This window comes from Grammomys surdaster, unplaced genomic scaffold, assembly GCF_004785775.1.
Source record: "Grammomys surdaster isolate TR1022 unplaced genomic scaffold, NIH_TR_1.0 270128, whole genome shotgun sequence".
NCBI classification, from domain to species: Eukaryota; Metazoa; Chordata; class Mammalia; order Rodentia; family Muridae; genus Grammomys; species Grammomys surdaster.
Window position 1 is genome coordinate 1 of NW_021625203.1, and position 17,036 is coordinate 17,036.

Consider the following 17,036-nt stretch of genomic DNA (forward strand, 5'->3'; position numbering starts at 1 on the left):
ACTCACCTCCTCTGGAACATCACCAGCTTCTCAGCTTTTAGGTCAGACATGTCCAGTTTTCCACCCTTCTCTTTGACAGCCGGGTGTTTGCGCACAAGCAGCCAGCCCACGTGAGAGAAGAAAAAGCCCCGGCGGGAATTGTGAGGGTCAGCGTGTGTTTCTGAGAACTTGTGGTGGGTGCGGTGGTCTCGGGCCCATTCATACACACCATTCTGGAAGCACAGGGAAGAGGAACCCAGTGTTGAGAAGAGATGGTCTCCAAGGTGCCTGCAAGGGTCTGGGACTCTCAGTCCAATTCATAGATTCCTAGGACTTCGTCTTCCCTAAGGAGGCCTTAGGGAGCACCCTTTCCTGCACACTTGTCCTGAAAGCTGCCAGGGAAAAGCAACTTATAGTCTCGAAACCAGAAATAGCACTGTTGCCCCCAGAGATTGTGTGGCAGATAGAAGGAAGTGAGGTGAGGTCACAACCCCACTTTCATTAGCAAAGAACAGTAGTTCTTCAGGCAAGGACAGGAGCCTAATGGAAGGCTTAATCCTTTAACATGGGGAGTATGAAGCAGTTGGGCTTGGGGCCTGGACTGTTGGTCTGTGAATACAGATGTGGGAGGCTTTATCTTGATACCTTCCTAATGACAGGTTACTCAACCAGTAACAAGACCAGTATGTAACTTGTGAGCTTGGGCACATTTCCTAAGGACCTCTTATGTGGGACTCTTTCTAAACCTTTAATTATGCACCAATAATATCACTCTCTTTCTTTTTCCTCACAAAGAGACCAGGAGAATTCAGGGTGTAAACTGCTAAGGCAGAGATGATTATATACGTATGTCGAGAATTTCCAATATTACCACACAAGGAAATTTTCTTTCCTGTTTTCCTCTTCTCTCACCATCAGCTCCACATGACAAGCTATCTGCTGCTACTTGCTACAACCTGATATCAAGGGAAGCTCCCTTCTTTAATTCTCTTCCTTCTGTGTTATAAATGTATGCCTCAAACAGCTTCAGTGACTCATTTAGCCAGCACGGCAACCACAGGTAGTATCCCAACACTGGTCTATGAAACTATTCATCAACATCATCTCATCATTTGAAGTGAGGGATAATAACAGTCTCCACCTCTTAAGACATCATAGAGACTTAATGAGTTCATCTATGTCAAATGCTAGCATGGTGCTGCAAAGAGTCACTGCCATTAGAAACGTTTGCATTTATTACCTAGAGCAAGAGTCCTTGGATCTGGAACATTTCGGTCTCATTGCAGTGGGAACTTATGGGAGACATCACAAAGTGTAAGTTTAATGTTTATTGATGGTCTTGGAAACCAGGGTCAGTGCCTAACTAATGCAACATGGCCTTTTATGCTGAAAGACCACATCAGTCACACTGGGTGAAAGCGTAGGAACCTGGTCACCAATGTCCCAGTACTAAGTAGAGATCCTTTTTCCTTAAGTTTCCCTACCCAGTGACTCTTAAGTTATCTCATGCTCTGTGAATCTCAGAACTATGCAAGTTCTTGAGATGACCACAGAAAACCTGGAGAGGCCATGGCTACCCTGTTGGCTCCTCTCAGGGCTTTGACTCCATCTACTGTGTCCTGGATCTTCAGTAGGTGTGACACACAAGAGCTGAGCAGAGCCAGGCTTTTACCTGGAACGCCATGGTGTTGGCTATGATGAGGAAGATCCGCAGGGGCAGCCGTGCTTTATAGGATCGATGGCTCCACAGACGATGAGCTCCGGCTGTGACGCCCAGGCCAGAAAATATATATAACACACATGCTGCAAGGAAAGACAGTGGAGGTCAGCAACAGCAAAGTTCATCCGGTAAGAATGTCAGGACACTCTTTCTGATGCCCCGTGTGTCTTTGTAAGGCTTGGAATGGGGATCTGTTTTTTTTTTTTTCATGAATCCTAGGGTTAAGAATAGAAGCAGAACCTTTCGACACCAAAGCAATAGAAACAAGACATAGCCAAATATATGGACAGACAGGCAGGACATTCACAAGTCTTGGTCTTGTGGGTAAGAGGACTGGACCAGACAGGAGACCAGGCTGCTCTCTGAACAGAAGGAGAGTCAAGCTTTTACTGATTGGCTCAAGTGATAACATGTGGGCAGAGAGGCCCATCATCTCTCTCACGAACTTTAAGTGCACAAGCTGATGTTGCTGCCTAAATAACACAAAGGAGGGATATGAGCAAACAAGTCATGCTTTTACCCAGTAACCAGCTGAAAGCCTATATGTTTATTTGCCTCTGTCCCATTGGGGTGTTTCTGTCTCAGGGATGCCTTGGTCTTTATGACCAAAAAACTTTCATCACTTGAATAGAGTACCATCCCCTCACAGACTCTCCACCCAGACGTGGAGATGGGCTAAGGAGGTCCAGGTACTGAGGAGGTAGGGCAGGGAATAGGGCTTCAGCCACTGTCCAGCAGGAGCATTATGCCAGGTCCTGTGTCCTTTGAGCTAAGCTAATTTTCTCTAAAGTGTTGAAGGCCATCAATGATCACCACAGTGTTTAAGGACCCATACACATAGGTGCTCTCAAAACAGTAGCCAGAACAATCTGGGAACTGCTGAGTTAGAAGAGACCCAAGTGGCAAGGGACTTACGCAAGGCAGAGCAGAGACTATCTGGCAGCCAACACAGTATCAGGCCACTACTGTAGCTACAGAAGGATGTCTCTATCAGGGACAGCCAGCCCTGCATAAAGTCATGTTTGCACAGGGACTTAACCTTCCCCAAGTATATTAATACTCTTTTATTCACTGCATACCTTAAATAGGTTACACTCTATTGTGATGTTACGGTTGAGGAAATGTATGAAATAAGTGGTATGTCTCTCCAGGAGCACAGGGGTGATAAAAAAAAATAGAACTGTGGAGTGCAGCTATTGTGTCTGGCAACAATCAATGTATTCTGGCTCAGCCCTAGCATCTACTTCCTGACAACAGAGCACACCTGCATTGTCCTCCCTGTCTGACCCAATGTCTGCAGCTCGAGAGGTTGCACAGTCCATGATGGGAAAGGGAGCATGGAGGAGAGCTATCTGTTCTTCTGATTGATAGCAAGAACATAAAAGCTGGGACCTTGGTAAAAAAAAAAAAAAACCAACCAACCAACCAGACAAATGAAAAGCTATATACAATACCCCAAGGGACAGCTGGAAACAATGACTCAGAGGCTACAGAACTTTAAGGTTGGAGAGCTCACACATTGTACAAATAGCCCTATGTACTTCTGAAGCCAAAGATAACAGGTTACTAATGGAAAGATACCAAAAAAGAGAATAAGCACAACCTGGGCTTTGGGATGTCTCTCTGCTTCCTGCACTGGCACCTGAGGCTTGTTAAACACAGTCTGGTGAAAAACTGAACTGAATCTGGCCTACAAGGAGGGCCTAAGTGGGAAGGGAACTAGCAGGGGCAGAAACTATTTGAAGACTTCCCTTCTAGGGAGGAGGAGAACAGAGAATGCATTGTCTATAGGGGAATGTACGCAGGTTCTGGGTTTGTTGTTCCGCAGCTCACGTTTGGGGCTCTCAGTGGAAGAAGAGAGCCCCCCAGCTGCTTCAAAAGAATTACTGTTTCTGACCTACAGATGAGCCCCCCCCGATGGTATGTGAGAGTGGGGTGCCATGTGAAAGAAGAACAAGATATTCCCAACCCGAGAGTAGGCCACACTGAGGCAGGATCTCAAGGATGGAAATGTTCCCATAGCATTTCCCTGAAGGCACTTGAAAAACTTCCAAGATGAAGCTCCAGAGTCCGGCTCTCACCACTTATGAGCCCTAAAAGGACTGGGGCAGATGGAGTCAACATCTGGCCAACTAGCCTTTGTTTTCTACCACTATTCTCCAAGAGAGGGTGCCCAGAAAGAACCCACTGCTGACACTGCTCTAGGCAACTTCCCAGGATCTTCCTGAGGAGAACTCGTCAGAGCATTGAGTACCTCTGCATCTACACAGGTTGGGCTCACTCTCCCTGGTTCAGGCTTCAGGGGGTCACAAGAGAAACTACCTACGAAGCTCATCTGTTGATGTCAGGATGTCAGGGGGAAGCACTGCTCTCAGCCCAGGTCTGTGAATCCCCAAGGTCCTGAGCTAAGGCACGTCAGGGACCACTAGCCTCAGTCCAGTAGCCCTAAGGTTGGGCTGCCCAAGGTTTATAATCTCTGCCAATGAACTGTGCATTGGGGACTGTGAAGACTAACATAGTGTCTATAACACTGGAAGGGACGGAAGCAGCAGGCTGGATGGGGAATGGAACATGAGACACGTCTGCAATCTGATTCAGTCCAAGAACATCCTGACCAGCATATGCTGAATCCTGGAGTCCTGTATAGAGGAGAGGAACCATACACCCGTGCACCTGAGTTGTCTAGAAGCCTGTATTACCTTCCTCCCAGGCAAACCAGCCTCATCCAGACAGAGGTGAGATTCAAATAGTCGTATGGATAACCTTTTTCTGTTTTCTCCTGTACAATCTTTTGTTTTATCCCCTGACTGGGCTCAATGTGTAGACCATAAAGCTCCTGGTCCAGTACCTGATGAGGGCCTACTTCTCTTGTGACAGGCAGGGATAGGACAGGCTGACAAGCAAGGAACTCACACAGAAAAGTTTGTTCAGGGACTGTCGCTGTTTTTTTCTCACGTCTGTTCCTCCAAGACATCACATGCCTAGTCTCAGCATCCACGCTAAGGGGCACCCAGAACGGACACTTTTGCATCCATCTAGGCTCTGTTTCCAGCTCAGCCAATCCCTAAGGATCCAAAGGGCAAAGGATGGGGACACCCATACAAACCATGGCTGCTGACCTGCGTCAGAGTGGGCCTCATTCAAGAAAAGGAAAAACCGAGAGCACCGGCTGAAGACAAAGGGTGCTGCTCACCAAAGAGGCAGGTGTAGACCTTGCAGGAGGGAACCAGTGTGATCCCGTACAGGGCTCCCGCGTGCATCAGGGCCATGAGGATGATGTTCCTCCAGACGTACTCCAGCTTGGGCGGGGGCCCCTCCTCATCCTGGTAGGTGGGGTCATAGATATCATCTCTCATTTCAGGACAGATATTTTCTCCCCATTGTTGGGGAATCTTTTCTAATTTCTCTTCTTCATTCTTTACCCCCCCAGAGAGAGGCTTTGTGATGGTGGTGGTCCTGGTGGTCATCTAGGCGCTGGGAAGCTGTCAGAAGAGGGAACAGAAAGTCAGCTGAGAGTTGCCACCCGCTCTGCAGCAAGGGAACCTATGTTCTCCAGTGCGGGTCAGGGAAAAATGGCATACAAGGACAGGTCCTGCCTCAGTGCCCAGGTTAAGAAGAGTTAGCTGGGGGCTGGTGAGATGGCTCAGTGGTTAAGAGCACTGACTTCTCTTCCAGCGGTCATGAGTTCAAATCCCAGCAACCACATGGTGGCTCACAACCATCCACAATGAGATCTGATGTCCTCTTACAGGATGTTTGAAGACATCTACAGTGTAATTAAAAAAAAAAAAAAGAAGAGTTAGCTGGAAGGGAAAGTCCCCTTGAACTAAAATCCAACCAAGAACAGATTGTACAGTGAGAATAATATACTTGATACACCTTAGTCACAGGGTAGGAAGCAGAAGAAGGGGCTGTTGGTTTGTTTTGTGATTAGATGAGGCCTTGTGTTATCTGACCTGCATCTCAGAATCTCACCATCCCAGCCTGCTGAGTACTGGGATTTCAGAGAAACACCACTATTTTTGATAGTTTCCAGATCTGGCATAAAATAACTTAAGCCTGGAGCTGCTGGGTTTACCTCTGTTCTCTGCGCTATAGAGCCAGAGGCAGTATGTCCTATCAGCCAGTTCCTGAGCAATCTGAACTAGAACTGAGTCAGACATGGTTGCAATGCTACCCCCTCGTACCTCTCCTACCCCCTCCTATCCCCTCCTACTGCCTCCTACCTCCTACTACCCCCTCCTATCCCCTCCTACTGCCTCCTACCTCCTCCTACCCCCTCCTACTTCCTCCTACTTCCTCCCACCCCTTCCTACCCCCTCCTATCCCCTCTTCCCTGCTCTTCAAAACAAGACACAAGAACAATAATAAAACCCAATTTGAAAGATGGGAGCCTTCCTTTCCAGGAACAATTTTTTGTTTTTGTTTTTCGAGACAAGGTTTCTCTGTGTAGTCCTGGCTGTCCTGGAACTCACTCTGTAGACCAGGCTGGCCTCGAACTCAGAAATCCACCTGCCTCTGCCTCCCAAGTGCTGGGATTAAAGGCGTGCGCCACCACCGCCCGGCTATTTTTCTTTTTTTTTTTCTTTTTTTTAATTTTTTTAATTTTTTTAATTTTTTATTTTTTTTTACAATTTTTTAAAATATTAACAATGAGGTAATTAGGCAAATGCAAATAAGAAACACACACACACCATGGCTGGAGAAACAGCTGTAGGTGCTGGAAACCCAACTCTTACACTTTTGGTTGTGAGTCTAGACTTAAATGGCTAAGCATCTCTCCAGCAACGTGCGTGCATGCGTGTGTGTGTGTGTGTGTGTGTGTGTGTGTGTGTGTTGTGTGTGTGTGTGTGTATAATTTTTTATTCTTTCCAATTTTTAACATAAACTTTCAAAGTTGTATTATGAAAAACACACATTGGCTATAGAGAGTAAAATTATGCTTCAGGGCATTCCTCATTGGACATCATATCTCTCATCTTTGTTTTCTTTTTAGGGGTCCCAAATATGTCCTGGTGAGTCCATTTCAATAATGTCCCAGGCAATCACTAAGGACTGCTGGGGTCCTGAAGCTCTCTAAGCTGAAGCCAGAAGGCTCGCTCCTGCCTGACGTGTGAGCCATACACACAATTTACTAAACTATTCCATGCATAACCAGAGACATTCTAATTATACCACAAAACAAAATGTGGCAATTCTGTGTTGTAGAGAGCTGGTCTCAAAAGTACCAGAACAAAACTCCGCCTCACAACGGAGGACCACCTTAGTCCTGTTTCTTTGCCATGTTCTACCTCTTTTACTTCACAAGATATTGCTGTATAGTTCATTTCAGAATCAAATATTGATCTGCCCTGCCAAACTCAAACATTCCCATGCCCATTGATTGGTCTATGTGATTTTAGGGGATTTGGTTCATAAGGAGCCCAACTAAGCTCGACCAGAAACTTGAGGTCACTTTAGCCACTAGTATATTAGCGGACCCCATGTTTTTAAAGCTTACCCCCACTGACAGGAGTCATTGCTTAGAAACTCTCCTTTTTCTTTTCCAAGTATGCTGGCTCTCAGATGCCCAGAACTTACCAGAGTTGAGATCACGGAGTAGAATTCAGGACTTCCAGAACCGAAGCTGACTTTCTGCTTCAGAGTGTGAGCTATGAAACAGGTCAGGTGCTGCCCCCGAAACCTGTCCTGAGCCTTATATTTATAGACTGGCTGTCCAGGCTCAGCCTTACCATGTGGGCTGTTGCTCAGAGCTATGGATTTAAAGGCTGAATCTTGTATTTCCTTGTAAGCCTTCACCTCCTGACAAAAGGGGTAAGGTGTGCAGAGGTAGCTGGCCTAGGTAGCTCCAGGCAGAGAGGGTAGAAGAAGGGATCAAGACAAAGAGCAAGCACTGGCCAAGTCAGAGCCATGTGCTGTTGAGGGCATTACAGGTAATCCTAATAGAACACAGGCCCAAATCCTTCCCCTATCTTTCTCCATGAGAAAATGGTACGTGGGGATGAAGAAATAGCTCAATGAGCGTTGGTTGCTCTTCCAGAGGTCCTAGGTTTGATTCCAGCACCTGCATAGTGGCTCACAATTGTTTGTAACTCCAGTCCAGGGAGCTTTTTGCTCTCATGTGGCCTCTGAGGGTACCAGGGACTCAAGTGTGTGTGCGCGTGCACACACAAAACATCCATACAGATAAAACATTTTTTTTTCCAACAAGGAAGTTTGATACATTCGTCAATTCCGGTTTCCTCAGTCATCAAAGACTGATGTTCCTGGCTCAGCTCCATCTGCTTTCGCCTATGCCATCTCCTCTTTTCCTTCCTTCCCCCTCTTTCCTCCTCTTGTCTTCTCTTCCACTGGCCACTGGACCTCTCCCGTGGATGTGGGAGCACTTGAGATTTCATTCTAGAGAGCGGTATCTAGTTCAGCAATTAGGGTAAGTTCAAGCCTGGGGAGACCCTGCCACATGGGCAGTGGGGAAATTAAGGCAGGAGAGATTGAGAAACCCATGGTGATAATGACCACTCACAACTCCATGCTGCCTACCTAGTCCCCCCCCACACCGAACGGGGTGGGGGGAATGGCAATGAGCCAAAGGCTCAGCTGTAGCCCTCATCTGTAGGGGAAAGTTCCTAGCTCAGGGAAAAATTATGGCACTGGCCTTCCCACCAACTCTGAATGCTATCAACCCTGCAGCATTACACACACACACACACACACACACACATTCTGCACACCCCATACTTAAGTCAATGGGTAGGTTCTGCCAAGTAAGGACTCCGCCAGGAATCAGTAGGCACTGGCTTCTTTTAGGTCCACTACTTGTGTCTATGCCTTCAGAACCTACGGGGACTTCTGAGAGATTTGTGAAGCCCTGGGTAGAATTTGAAGTGATTTTGTTTGTTTTGTTTGAGTAAAAGAGGCAGGAGGCAGACACGTGTTGTACCCAGCAGCAGGCTGAAGGGGTAGGCTATGGAGTAAGGACAGGTATGGAAAGAGCCCTGTGAGATTCATTTGGTGGGGGTCCCGCCCTCTGAGGCAGCTACTCCGTACTTCTGTTTTAAATGAGAGTACTGTGTGAAGTGGAGTGATCAAATAGCTTGCTCCTGGTCACACCAGGCAGTTTGTGGTAGGAGTTCAGAGCAGACACGTGAGGCTGACACCCAAGTGCTTGAGGGCCCACCCTATTGCCCTATGCCCTTTGACAGAGCTGGATACACGGAACCCACTGCTCAGCGTTTCTGTCTCAAGGACGGAGAGAAACTAAATACTTAGGTGGCTCTCCCTAGCCTCACCTAGGATGGCAACTTCAAGGGGCAGGCTGCAAGGGCAGCGCCTCCTGATTGGATCGGGCTCCGGCAGAGCCTCAGCACAGTCGCTGATTGGCTGCGCGGGGTCAGGCGCTGTGGGCCGAGTGAACGCGAGTGACCCTGTGGGCGGGTGCTGACCGAGAGTAACCCCGGGAGGGACGCCACGCCTCTCCCTTTGTCTCCTCCAGCTCTGTGCTCCCGCCCGCCTGGCCTGCCTGGGCAGAGACTGGGCGTGGGAGCGGAGGCGGGGCTGAGTGCGACTGAGCAAGCAACGGAAGCCTAGCTAGACCGAAGTGTTTGAGCACAGCTGCTTCCTTCTGCCTCAGGCCCCAGCTTTGTAAGTGGGGTTCTGTGAGGCCGAGTGGAAGTCTCTAGGAAAAAAGTTTATAGATCCTCGAGCAGATATGGCAGTTGTGCCTTAGTGACTCTGGAGTGATCTTCTGTAAACAACCTTAAATTGGAAAAGGCTAGGCAGCTTCTCCCAGCCTGGAGTCTGGAGGCCCGTCCTGGGACAATTTTGCAAAGATGCAACGTCAAGGGTGCGCTTAAACACTGCTGGTGGGGATGGAAAGTGGTTCAGCCGCTGTGGAAAACAGGTTGGTGTCCCCATGAAAGGTTGAAGAATTGCCGTAAGATCACACACACTACTGCACTCCTGTTACACACCCAAGTCAGTAATGGTGCAAAGTGCTGATAGCAATATCGCCTGGTGCACAGGGCCATAAAATTGCCACCTCAGTTTTCTCATTGTGATTAATTTTAATTGTTAGCTTGACAGGATTGAGAATCACCAGAGAGATATACTTTTTAAGTTTGTCAGAATGGGCCAACTGAGAAGGGCGAGAGTCACCCTGAATGTGGGTGGCATCTTGACACACGTTGGTGGGAGGTGTCTGGATTGAAATTTTAAAAAGGCAAGAGGAGGTCGCAGGCAGCTGGACACTGGCACTTCCTGTCTTCAGACAAAGTATCACCTTATGCTCCTGCTAACAGAGCAGGAGCACCTCCCTGCCATACCTTTCCTAGCAAGCCAAAAGGAAAGCCTCCTTCCTTGTCTTGTCAGGTATTTTGTTAATAGTTGGGAGAAAAAAAACAGATATACCTGTATCTCCAAGGAATTAGGAAATAGACTTTGAAAAAGGAAAATGGACCTGTTTACAGTTTGACCAAAACTATGGGGATCTCCATTCCTTCCCACCATGGCTGTACATCGTAAAATCAGTAGAATGGGCAAAGACAAACATAGGCAAATGTAGCAGTGAGCAGGGTTAACTGGAGGAAGGGGATTGCTTCCCGGGATAAGGAGGCTGAGCTGGGGAGCTGGCTGAGTGGATAAAGTCCTTGGGGGACAGGTTTGAGGACCTGGTTCCAAATCTCCAGAACCCAAGAAAATCCAGATGTGTCAGCTCTTATCAGGGGCTCCTATCACGAGGTAGGAGGGAGAGGCAGATGAACGCTCTCGGGCCAGCTAGCTAGCTAGTGTGGTAACACTGAAGAAGTGGATAAAGAGCGTTGTTCACACACAATGGGGTGCTAATAAGAAAAAAAAATGAAAGGATTCCGGTACTGATTGGTGCTGCACCGTCAACAGATGTAGAAAGCATGCTTCAAGGAGAGAGTCAGATGTGGAGCTCACAGACTGTAGGATTCTGTTCCTGTGAAGCATGCAGTAAGTCCAGAGAAAAAGAGGAACTGGCGGTTGCTAGGGTTGGGGAGTAGTCTTGGAAGGTGACTGAGGAGAGGGGTCAGTGTTTAGGTGCTGTAGTGTCTCTTTGGAGCGAGGGCATGTTTTGAAAGTAGGTGTGTCAGCTCTGCAACATTGTGAGTGTACTAATATCGTAGAATTGTTCACTTTCCATTTTTACCATTTTTTACTTTAGAAGAAAAGTGATTTACAGTTATCATAGCGTGTACCAGTGTCTTAATGGGGATGGAGAAAGAAACTCGACAGGATAAAATTCCTAGGATCTCAGTAGGGCCTGTGATGTCCTGGGTATTGGCAGGGCACTGACTGCACCCAAAGGGTGAATCCAGACCAGCAGATTGTTGGCAAACTCAAGCACACCAGGATTGTGTGGGGCTGATCTGTGTCATTGTCCACATTAAAATAGCTGATTTTGGTTTGTGAAAATCCACATCATTTAAAATGGCTATACCAAGAGAAAAGTGGCTGGGGGGTGTCTTTTAGGTCATCTAGAATTCTCTTAAGAATTCCTAAGACCTACAAGCGTTCTTGCGCCCTCTGCTGGCATTTTTAAAGAAATCACTTTCCTTTTTTTCTGACCAGAAATATTACTGCTTCCTATGAGAAATGACCCAGAATGAGATCCTCATTGGGTGTTTTGAGCAGGTCCTCACGTGCGCCCAGATCTACCTGGAGTCAGCACAGCCCACCTGCTCCTTTATAACAGATAGAGAAGGCCAGGGAGGGGAGTGGGGTGGGACAAGCAGAGTGTCCCCAGGAGGACCTTCTTTTTGTCCCCCGCATCTCCAAGGCACACTCTCCATTTCTTGTACCTTGTGATTATTACCTGAGTCCCTTGCTCCAGATTCACTGAGCAGAATAAGTCTTTGCCTGCATCATAGAAAGTTAATATAGGTCACAAAATTGGACTAATACTCACAGTGACGTTTTTCATGTCACATTCAGGGCTGCGACCTTCACAGTAACACATTTTCAGTGTCAGGTGGACTGTGAGGCTCTGAGTTTACTGCTGACTATTGTAAAAGAGCCAACAGCCAAGGCTGCGCGTAGTGTCCCTTGTAGCAAAATTTCAAACATTCGATTTTACCAATAAAGACTCAGGAGCCAGATGTTGGGTTGAAAGCCTGCTACCTCAGAAAAGCAGAGGAAGCACCCAGCTGACCTTCCTCCATAGCCAACATCCTAAAAGAGCAAGCTCTTCTCCACACCATCTCAAAACTGCCACAAACTGAAAGTCTCCCCCTTCTACTTCCTGTGTGTCCCGGTCAACTGGTTGCTTGCTCCACCTCTTGACTTATGGTTGACTTTATTTAAACCTGTTTATGGAAACCTCTTTTGACTAAAGGTGGGTGCTAGGGCTGAGCCACACACCACTGTAGCCGTCTGCGGCCATGGCCACAGATTAACTGGGTTCTCCTGAAAGGGGGCTGGAAATAAAGAAATGGGACAGAGGGCGAGAGGAAATGATGCCAAGACAAAGTTCTCTGATCAAGGCTCGAAGCTTTAATGTTCAGCTCTCAGTTTAAAGGGGAAGGCCCCACCCCAACCCTTCCTTGCTTCAACCAGAGATGGGTGGGAGAATCCGTTCTTGGTCGATATCTCAAGGCAGTTCTTCTAAATAACGTGCAGCCAAGATGGGTAACTCCACCTAGATCCTATCCCTTGATCTGTTGTGGTAAACAAGGTCTTTTGGGCCTTCTCAAGACTGGGGAAAGGACACACACCACAACTAGAAATAGGTTTTTCCAGTAAATAGCACAATTTCAGGGTTCACAGGGTGATCAAATATCCTGCAACACACATCTATGGGCAAAACCATAGTTGTTCAGAAAGCAATTCGATGGATACATTACATATAGGAAACAATAATAGCTTCCCCACTAAAGCCTAGGAACTCCACAGTTGTAGGGTTTTTAAAAATTAGTAGCATTGTGTGTGTGCGTGTGTGTGTGTGTGTGTTGTCTATATGCGGCACCTATATACATGTGGGGTAAACGTGCAGGTCACAGGACAACTTTTAGGAGTTGGTTCTTTTACCTTGCTTTTGAGGCAGGGTTTCTTTTGCCCAGCTGCTCCCAGCTGGCTGGCCAGCAAGCTTCTAGTCGGTTCTCCTCTCTGTGCCTCCCATCTCTCCATGGGTGCTCTGGAATTACGGAAACCTCCCATCTCTCCATGGGTGCTCTGGAATTATGGAAACCTCCCATCTCTCCATGGGTGCATTGGAATTACGGAAATGCACTACCACATTCAGCTTTTTACATGGTCTTGGGATTGACCTTAGGTCCTCAGGCTTTTGCTGCAAGCCCCTTTCCCTGATGAGCCATCTCACTCTCCCCCAGACACAGACCGTCTGATGGTGAATTCCATTCTAGGAAGTGGGTCTCATGTCTACTCATGCGCCAGTGGGTTATCCACCTACCAGACTTGCTTCTATTGTACTGGTGGGCACATTGCCTGACCAGTCAGTTTGTGGAATACAGCGTCCACAACTGAAGAAGACTGTTGATGAAACCTCTTCCCAAAGCAGCCTGCGTTACATCTTCCAGCTGTTTCATTAAACCAATTATATGTTAATATTCTGTCTAAACTCCACCTCCACAGTTATCTGGCAACACCTAGGTACGCTCCCCCCCACAGTTACCTGGCAACAGCCAGGTAGGCGTGCCCACGATAAAAGGGGCTGCTTGCCCCCTCTCTCTTTTACTCTCACTCTCTTGCCTCTAGCTTCTCTCTGTCCCCTTGCCCTTCCCCCTTTCCCTTCCCCCTCTCTCTACGTGGTCATGGCCGGCCTCTACTTCTCCTCTTTCTCCGCCATCTTCTGTTTCTCTTCCCCCACCTTTGCCCTATCTCTTGAATAACTCCCCTCCCCCAAACCATTTCGTCTGGTGTTGTCTGTTCTAAGCTGCATGCTAACAATATGCAACAAAGATTCACTGACCTAGGATAATCAAGAATATTATAGGAAGGTACGAGGTGATAAGTAAGACACTGGTGCAGGAATCCCTGGATTTTATCAACCCCAGGAGCAAGCTGGACCAAGAAAGGGACCCAGCTTTGAAACTCAGAAGGACATCGAGTTTCTACTCAGGAAATCTTCAACCCAAATGGCTTTTCGTGAGAAAGTTATCTCTCAGAATCTGCTTACCAACACTATCCCTCAACCTCTCCATCTCTGTCTTGAAACAGGATGAGTTTCATTGCCAAGCTCTGGGGCTCAAGACCAAAAGGAAGGATGCTGTGTGGTGGGCTCCATGTCTGCTTGGGAAGCATCTGGGTCTGATCACAGCAAGAACATTTTTATAACTTCTCCATGTAACCCCATCCCTGCTTAAGGAACCTCCCTGGCATGGTAGCTCTCCTCCCTGGTGTTTTAATGCAATGCAAGCTCAGTGCCAAGGAAAGGTTAGGATTTTTTGTTGCCTTTGTGGTGGGGTGTGTGTATATGTGTGTGTGTTTTCGCTTTTTCTGTGGCCTGATGGAAGTTAACAGAGAACAGATCTGGTTGGAGTTTTAGCTCTAGACACCTACCTTGAGGCTCAAGAGAGATCAAGGAAAGAGCGCTATCGGTGGGGTCCTTTAATTTAAAACCTTTGCTGCGTTTTCAAAGGTCTATTCCAACCTATTTCTCACCTGCAGCTCTCCTGGAAAAGCAGGAAAGTAATAAGTAGGATTAAGCAATAAAAAGGTCTCTGGAACACAAGACAAAGAACAGAAGAATTTCTGCTTAGCATCATAAAAGAATATTTTAGCCTTTGAATATTTGAATATTTCACAAGACTATCTTAAAATGGGACTCTCTACAACATGGCTGCTTCTTTTCAGCATTTAAAAAGCAGCTGACTTTTGAAATAGAATGACACCACACTCAGCTACTTTTGTGGCTCCTGTCTCCAGTTCTTTTAATCCTGGCTAAGACAGCGGCCTTAGAAACTCTCTTCCGGTCGTAAGCCAGGCCGAGGGCAGCCATGCAGTCGATGAAGAACGTGGTGAAGTTGATGTGCCAGCGGTACTCACTGGCAGAGTAGTCGTAGGGGAAGGCGTGATGGTAGTTGTGGAAGCCCTCGCCTGCAACAGAAGCAAGGAGAACAGTCAGGGGGCTCAGTGATTGCTGCTTCCTCTTCTGCACACACCTCTTACCCTGTGGGCTCCACAGACTTTGGGGATTCAGGACTGCAGGTGAGGGAATGGCTGACCCATGGCCTTCAACTCTGAAGCAATGAGCTGAAAGGCCCCGGTTGTCCTTACTATTTGAAAGCATGTTGGAAGAGAATTTGCTTCCAAGGCTAACGGGATAAGAAGCGGATTATTCTGGGGAGATATTTTTACATTGGAAAATGCCGCAATGTCAGTATGCTCTGAGATACTGTAGGCTCCTTGAGTGTGTCCACGTAACCAGGAAGGGAACATCCATTGGTAGATCAGTGCTTATAGTTCTTACAGAGATGACCAGGCTAGCTGTCCCCATGGTACTGGTGTACCCCGTAAGTAGAGACAGCTGCAACAGAAAAGTCAAAGTCAGAGGAACCAGGGCTTAGCCAAGGTGGGACTTCCTTCAGCCATTAGGGATCACAGTGGCTGCTGTTTATCAGAGCTGCTCCCTGGTACGGGAGGGTGGTGCAGGGGAGTGCTGATAAAACCGAACCCCTTTAATAAAGATTTCTTGTTTTATCTGATATCTATTTTTTTTCTGAAATTTCTGATTTTTTGAGTGACAGTTACTTGTATAGTAAACAAACCTGAATATTTAATACAATATTTTACATATTGCAAGATATGCAAACTGTTGGAGCTAGCCTGGCAACTCAGGTTTGATATAAAGAACCCACATAAAAGTAGAAGGTCAGAACTGACTGAAAAATTGTCCTCTGATCACCACACAGGCACTGCAGGCACTGTGGCATGTACCATGACACTCCTCTCATCAGCCACACACAGTGATGGCTCTTCTTTTTTTTTTTTTTTTGCAGTATGTGTGAAAGGGAATGGTTTCATGACAACTTTTCTCTGTGTAGCTCTGGTTATCCTGGAACTTGATCTGTAGACTAGGCTGGCCTTGAATTAGACATTCACCTGCTTGCCTCTCATGTGCTGAGATTAAAGGCATGCACCACCAAGCCTGGTTTGTGATGACTATTCTTGGCTGTCAAATTGAGAATATTTGGAATTAACTGAAACTCTGAAATGACTGGACACCCCACTGAGGGAGTTTTTGCTTAAGTAAATCATTTGACAATGGAAGCTCCACTTCCGGTCCAGATCTTTAAGGTAGGTAGACTCTCCTCTAGCCTGGGCCACACTTGGAAGTCCAGATAAGGACGTGGAGGAAGGAAACTCGTCACTCTGCCTGTACTTTCTCATCTTCTCTAGCAAGTCTATCTCTTCACTGATCCACTTCAGGATTCCAGCTAAAAGGAAGAACAGCTGAGACCTCCAATCTCTAGGCTAAGCAACTACTGGGTTCTTGGCCCTTCTGTTCATAGGCAGTCATGGTAGGACTAGCTGGAAGACAGCTTCTAAGTCATTCTAACATACATATATATATATGATATACATATCATATATATATATCATATATATTCATTTTCTAAGTTCTTTTATTTTAGAGAACCCTGACTGATATGCACACATACACACACACACACATACACACACTCACACATACTCTCTCACACAGACTCACACCGACACATACTCACATGCACATACTCTCTTATATACACAAAGATTCCTTGTATAATGCCATACTCAATACATTTTTCCGAAATTTCTAATTTATTTGGATTAAAATGTGCTATCTTTGTAACATTGAATATTTACACAAATAAATTATAAGAAATATAAACTGTGACTTCAAGAAGAATAAAAATTGCCAGGCACTGGTGGCGCATGCCTTTAATCCCAGCACTTGGGAGGCAGAGGCAGTCAAGTTAAGGCCAGCCTGGTCTACAGAGTGAGTTCTAGGACAGCCAGGGATACACAGAGAAACCCTGTCTCAGCCCTCACCAATTCCCAATATAAAAATCTAACTTCCTTTTACAATTTCTGTGTACACAGACAAAAATACGTGAGAATATAGATTAGACAACATCAACAGGTAAAAGTGCCAAATTTTATGGAATGGAAAAACCATTGAAAGATACGTAATGAGCAATACAAGACAGGCAAACGCCTTTACTCTGGGGTCTGGATTTACATATTTTAAGTGGCACTTGTCTGTAATCCCAGCTCCATGAGACTGAACCAGTAGGGTAGAAAGTTCAAGTCTCACCAGGACAAATTAGAAAGACTGTATTTCTTTTTTTCCTTTTTTTTTTTTTTTTTTTTTTTT

At 46.6% G+C, this 17,036-nt stretch overlaps 1 protein-coding gene and 1 pseudogene across 1 annotated transcript in view; both read right to left on the reverse strand.

Annotated features, from left to right (window-relative positions):
- Window positions 1-2: 2 nt before the first annotated feature.
- LOC114616091 lies at window positions 3-13,247 on the reverse strand (annotated as a pseudogene).
- Window positions 13,248-14,072: 825 nt separating this feature from the next.
- Window positions 14,073-17,036, reverse strand: part of LOC114616089 (acyl-CoA desaturase 3-like) — a gene marked incomplete at its 5' end in the record, with an annotated part of 7,968 nt that continues 5,004 nt past the window's right edge. Inside the window, one exon of the mRNA XM_028761619.1 lies at window positions 14,073-14,773. Within this exon, the coding sequence (XP_028617452.1) occupies window positions 14,574-14,773 (200 nt within the window). The remainder of the gene's footprint in view (window positions 14,774-17,036) is intronic.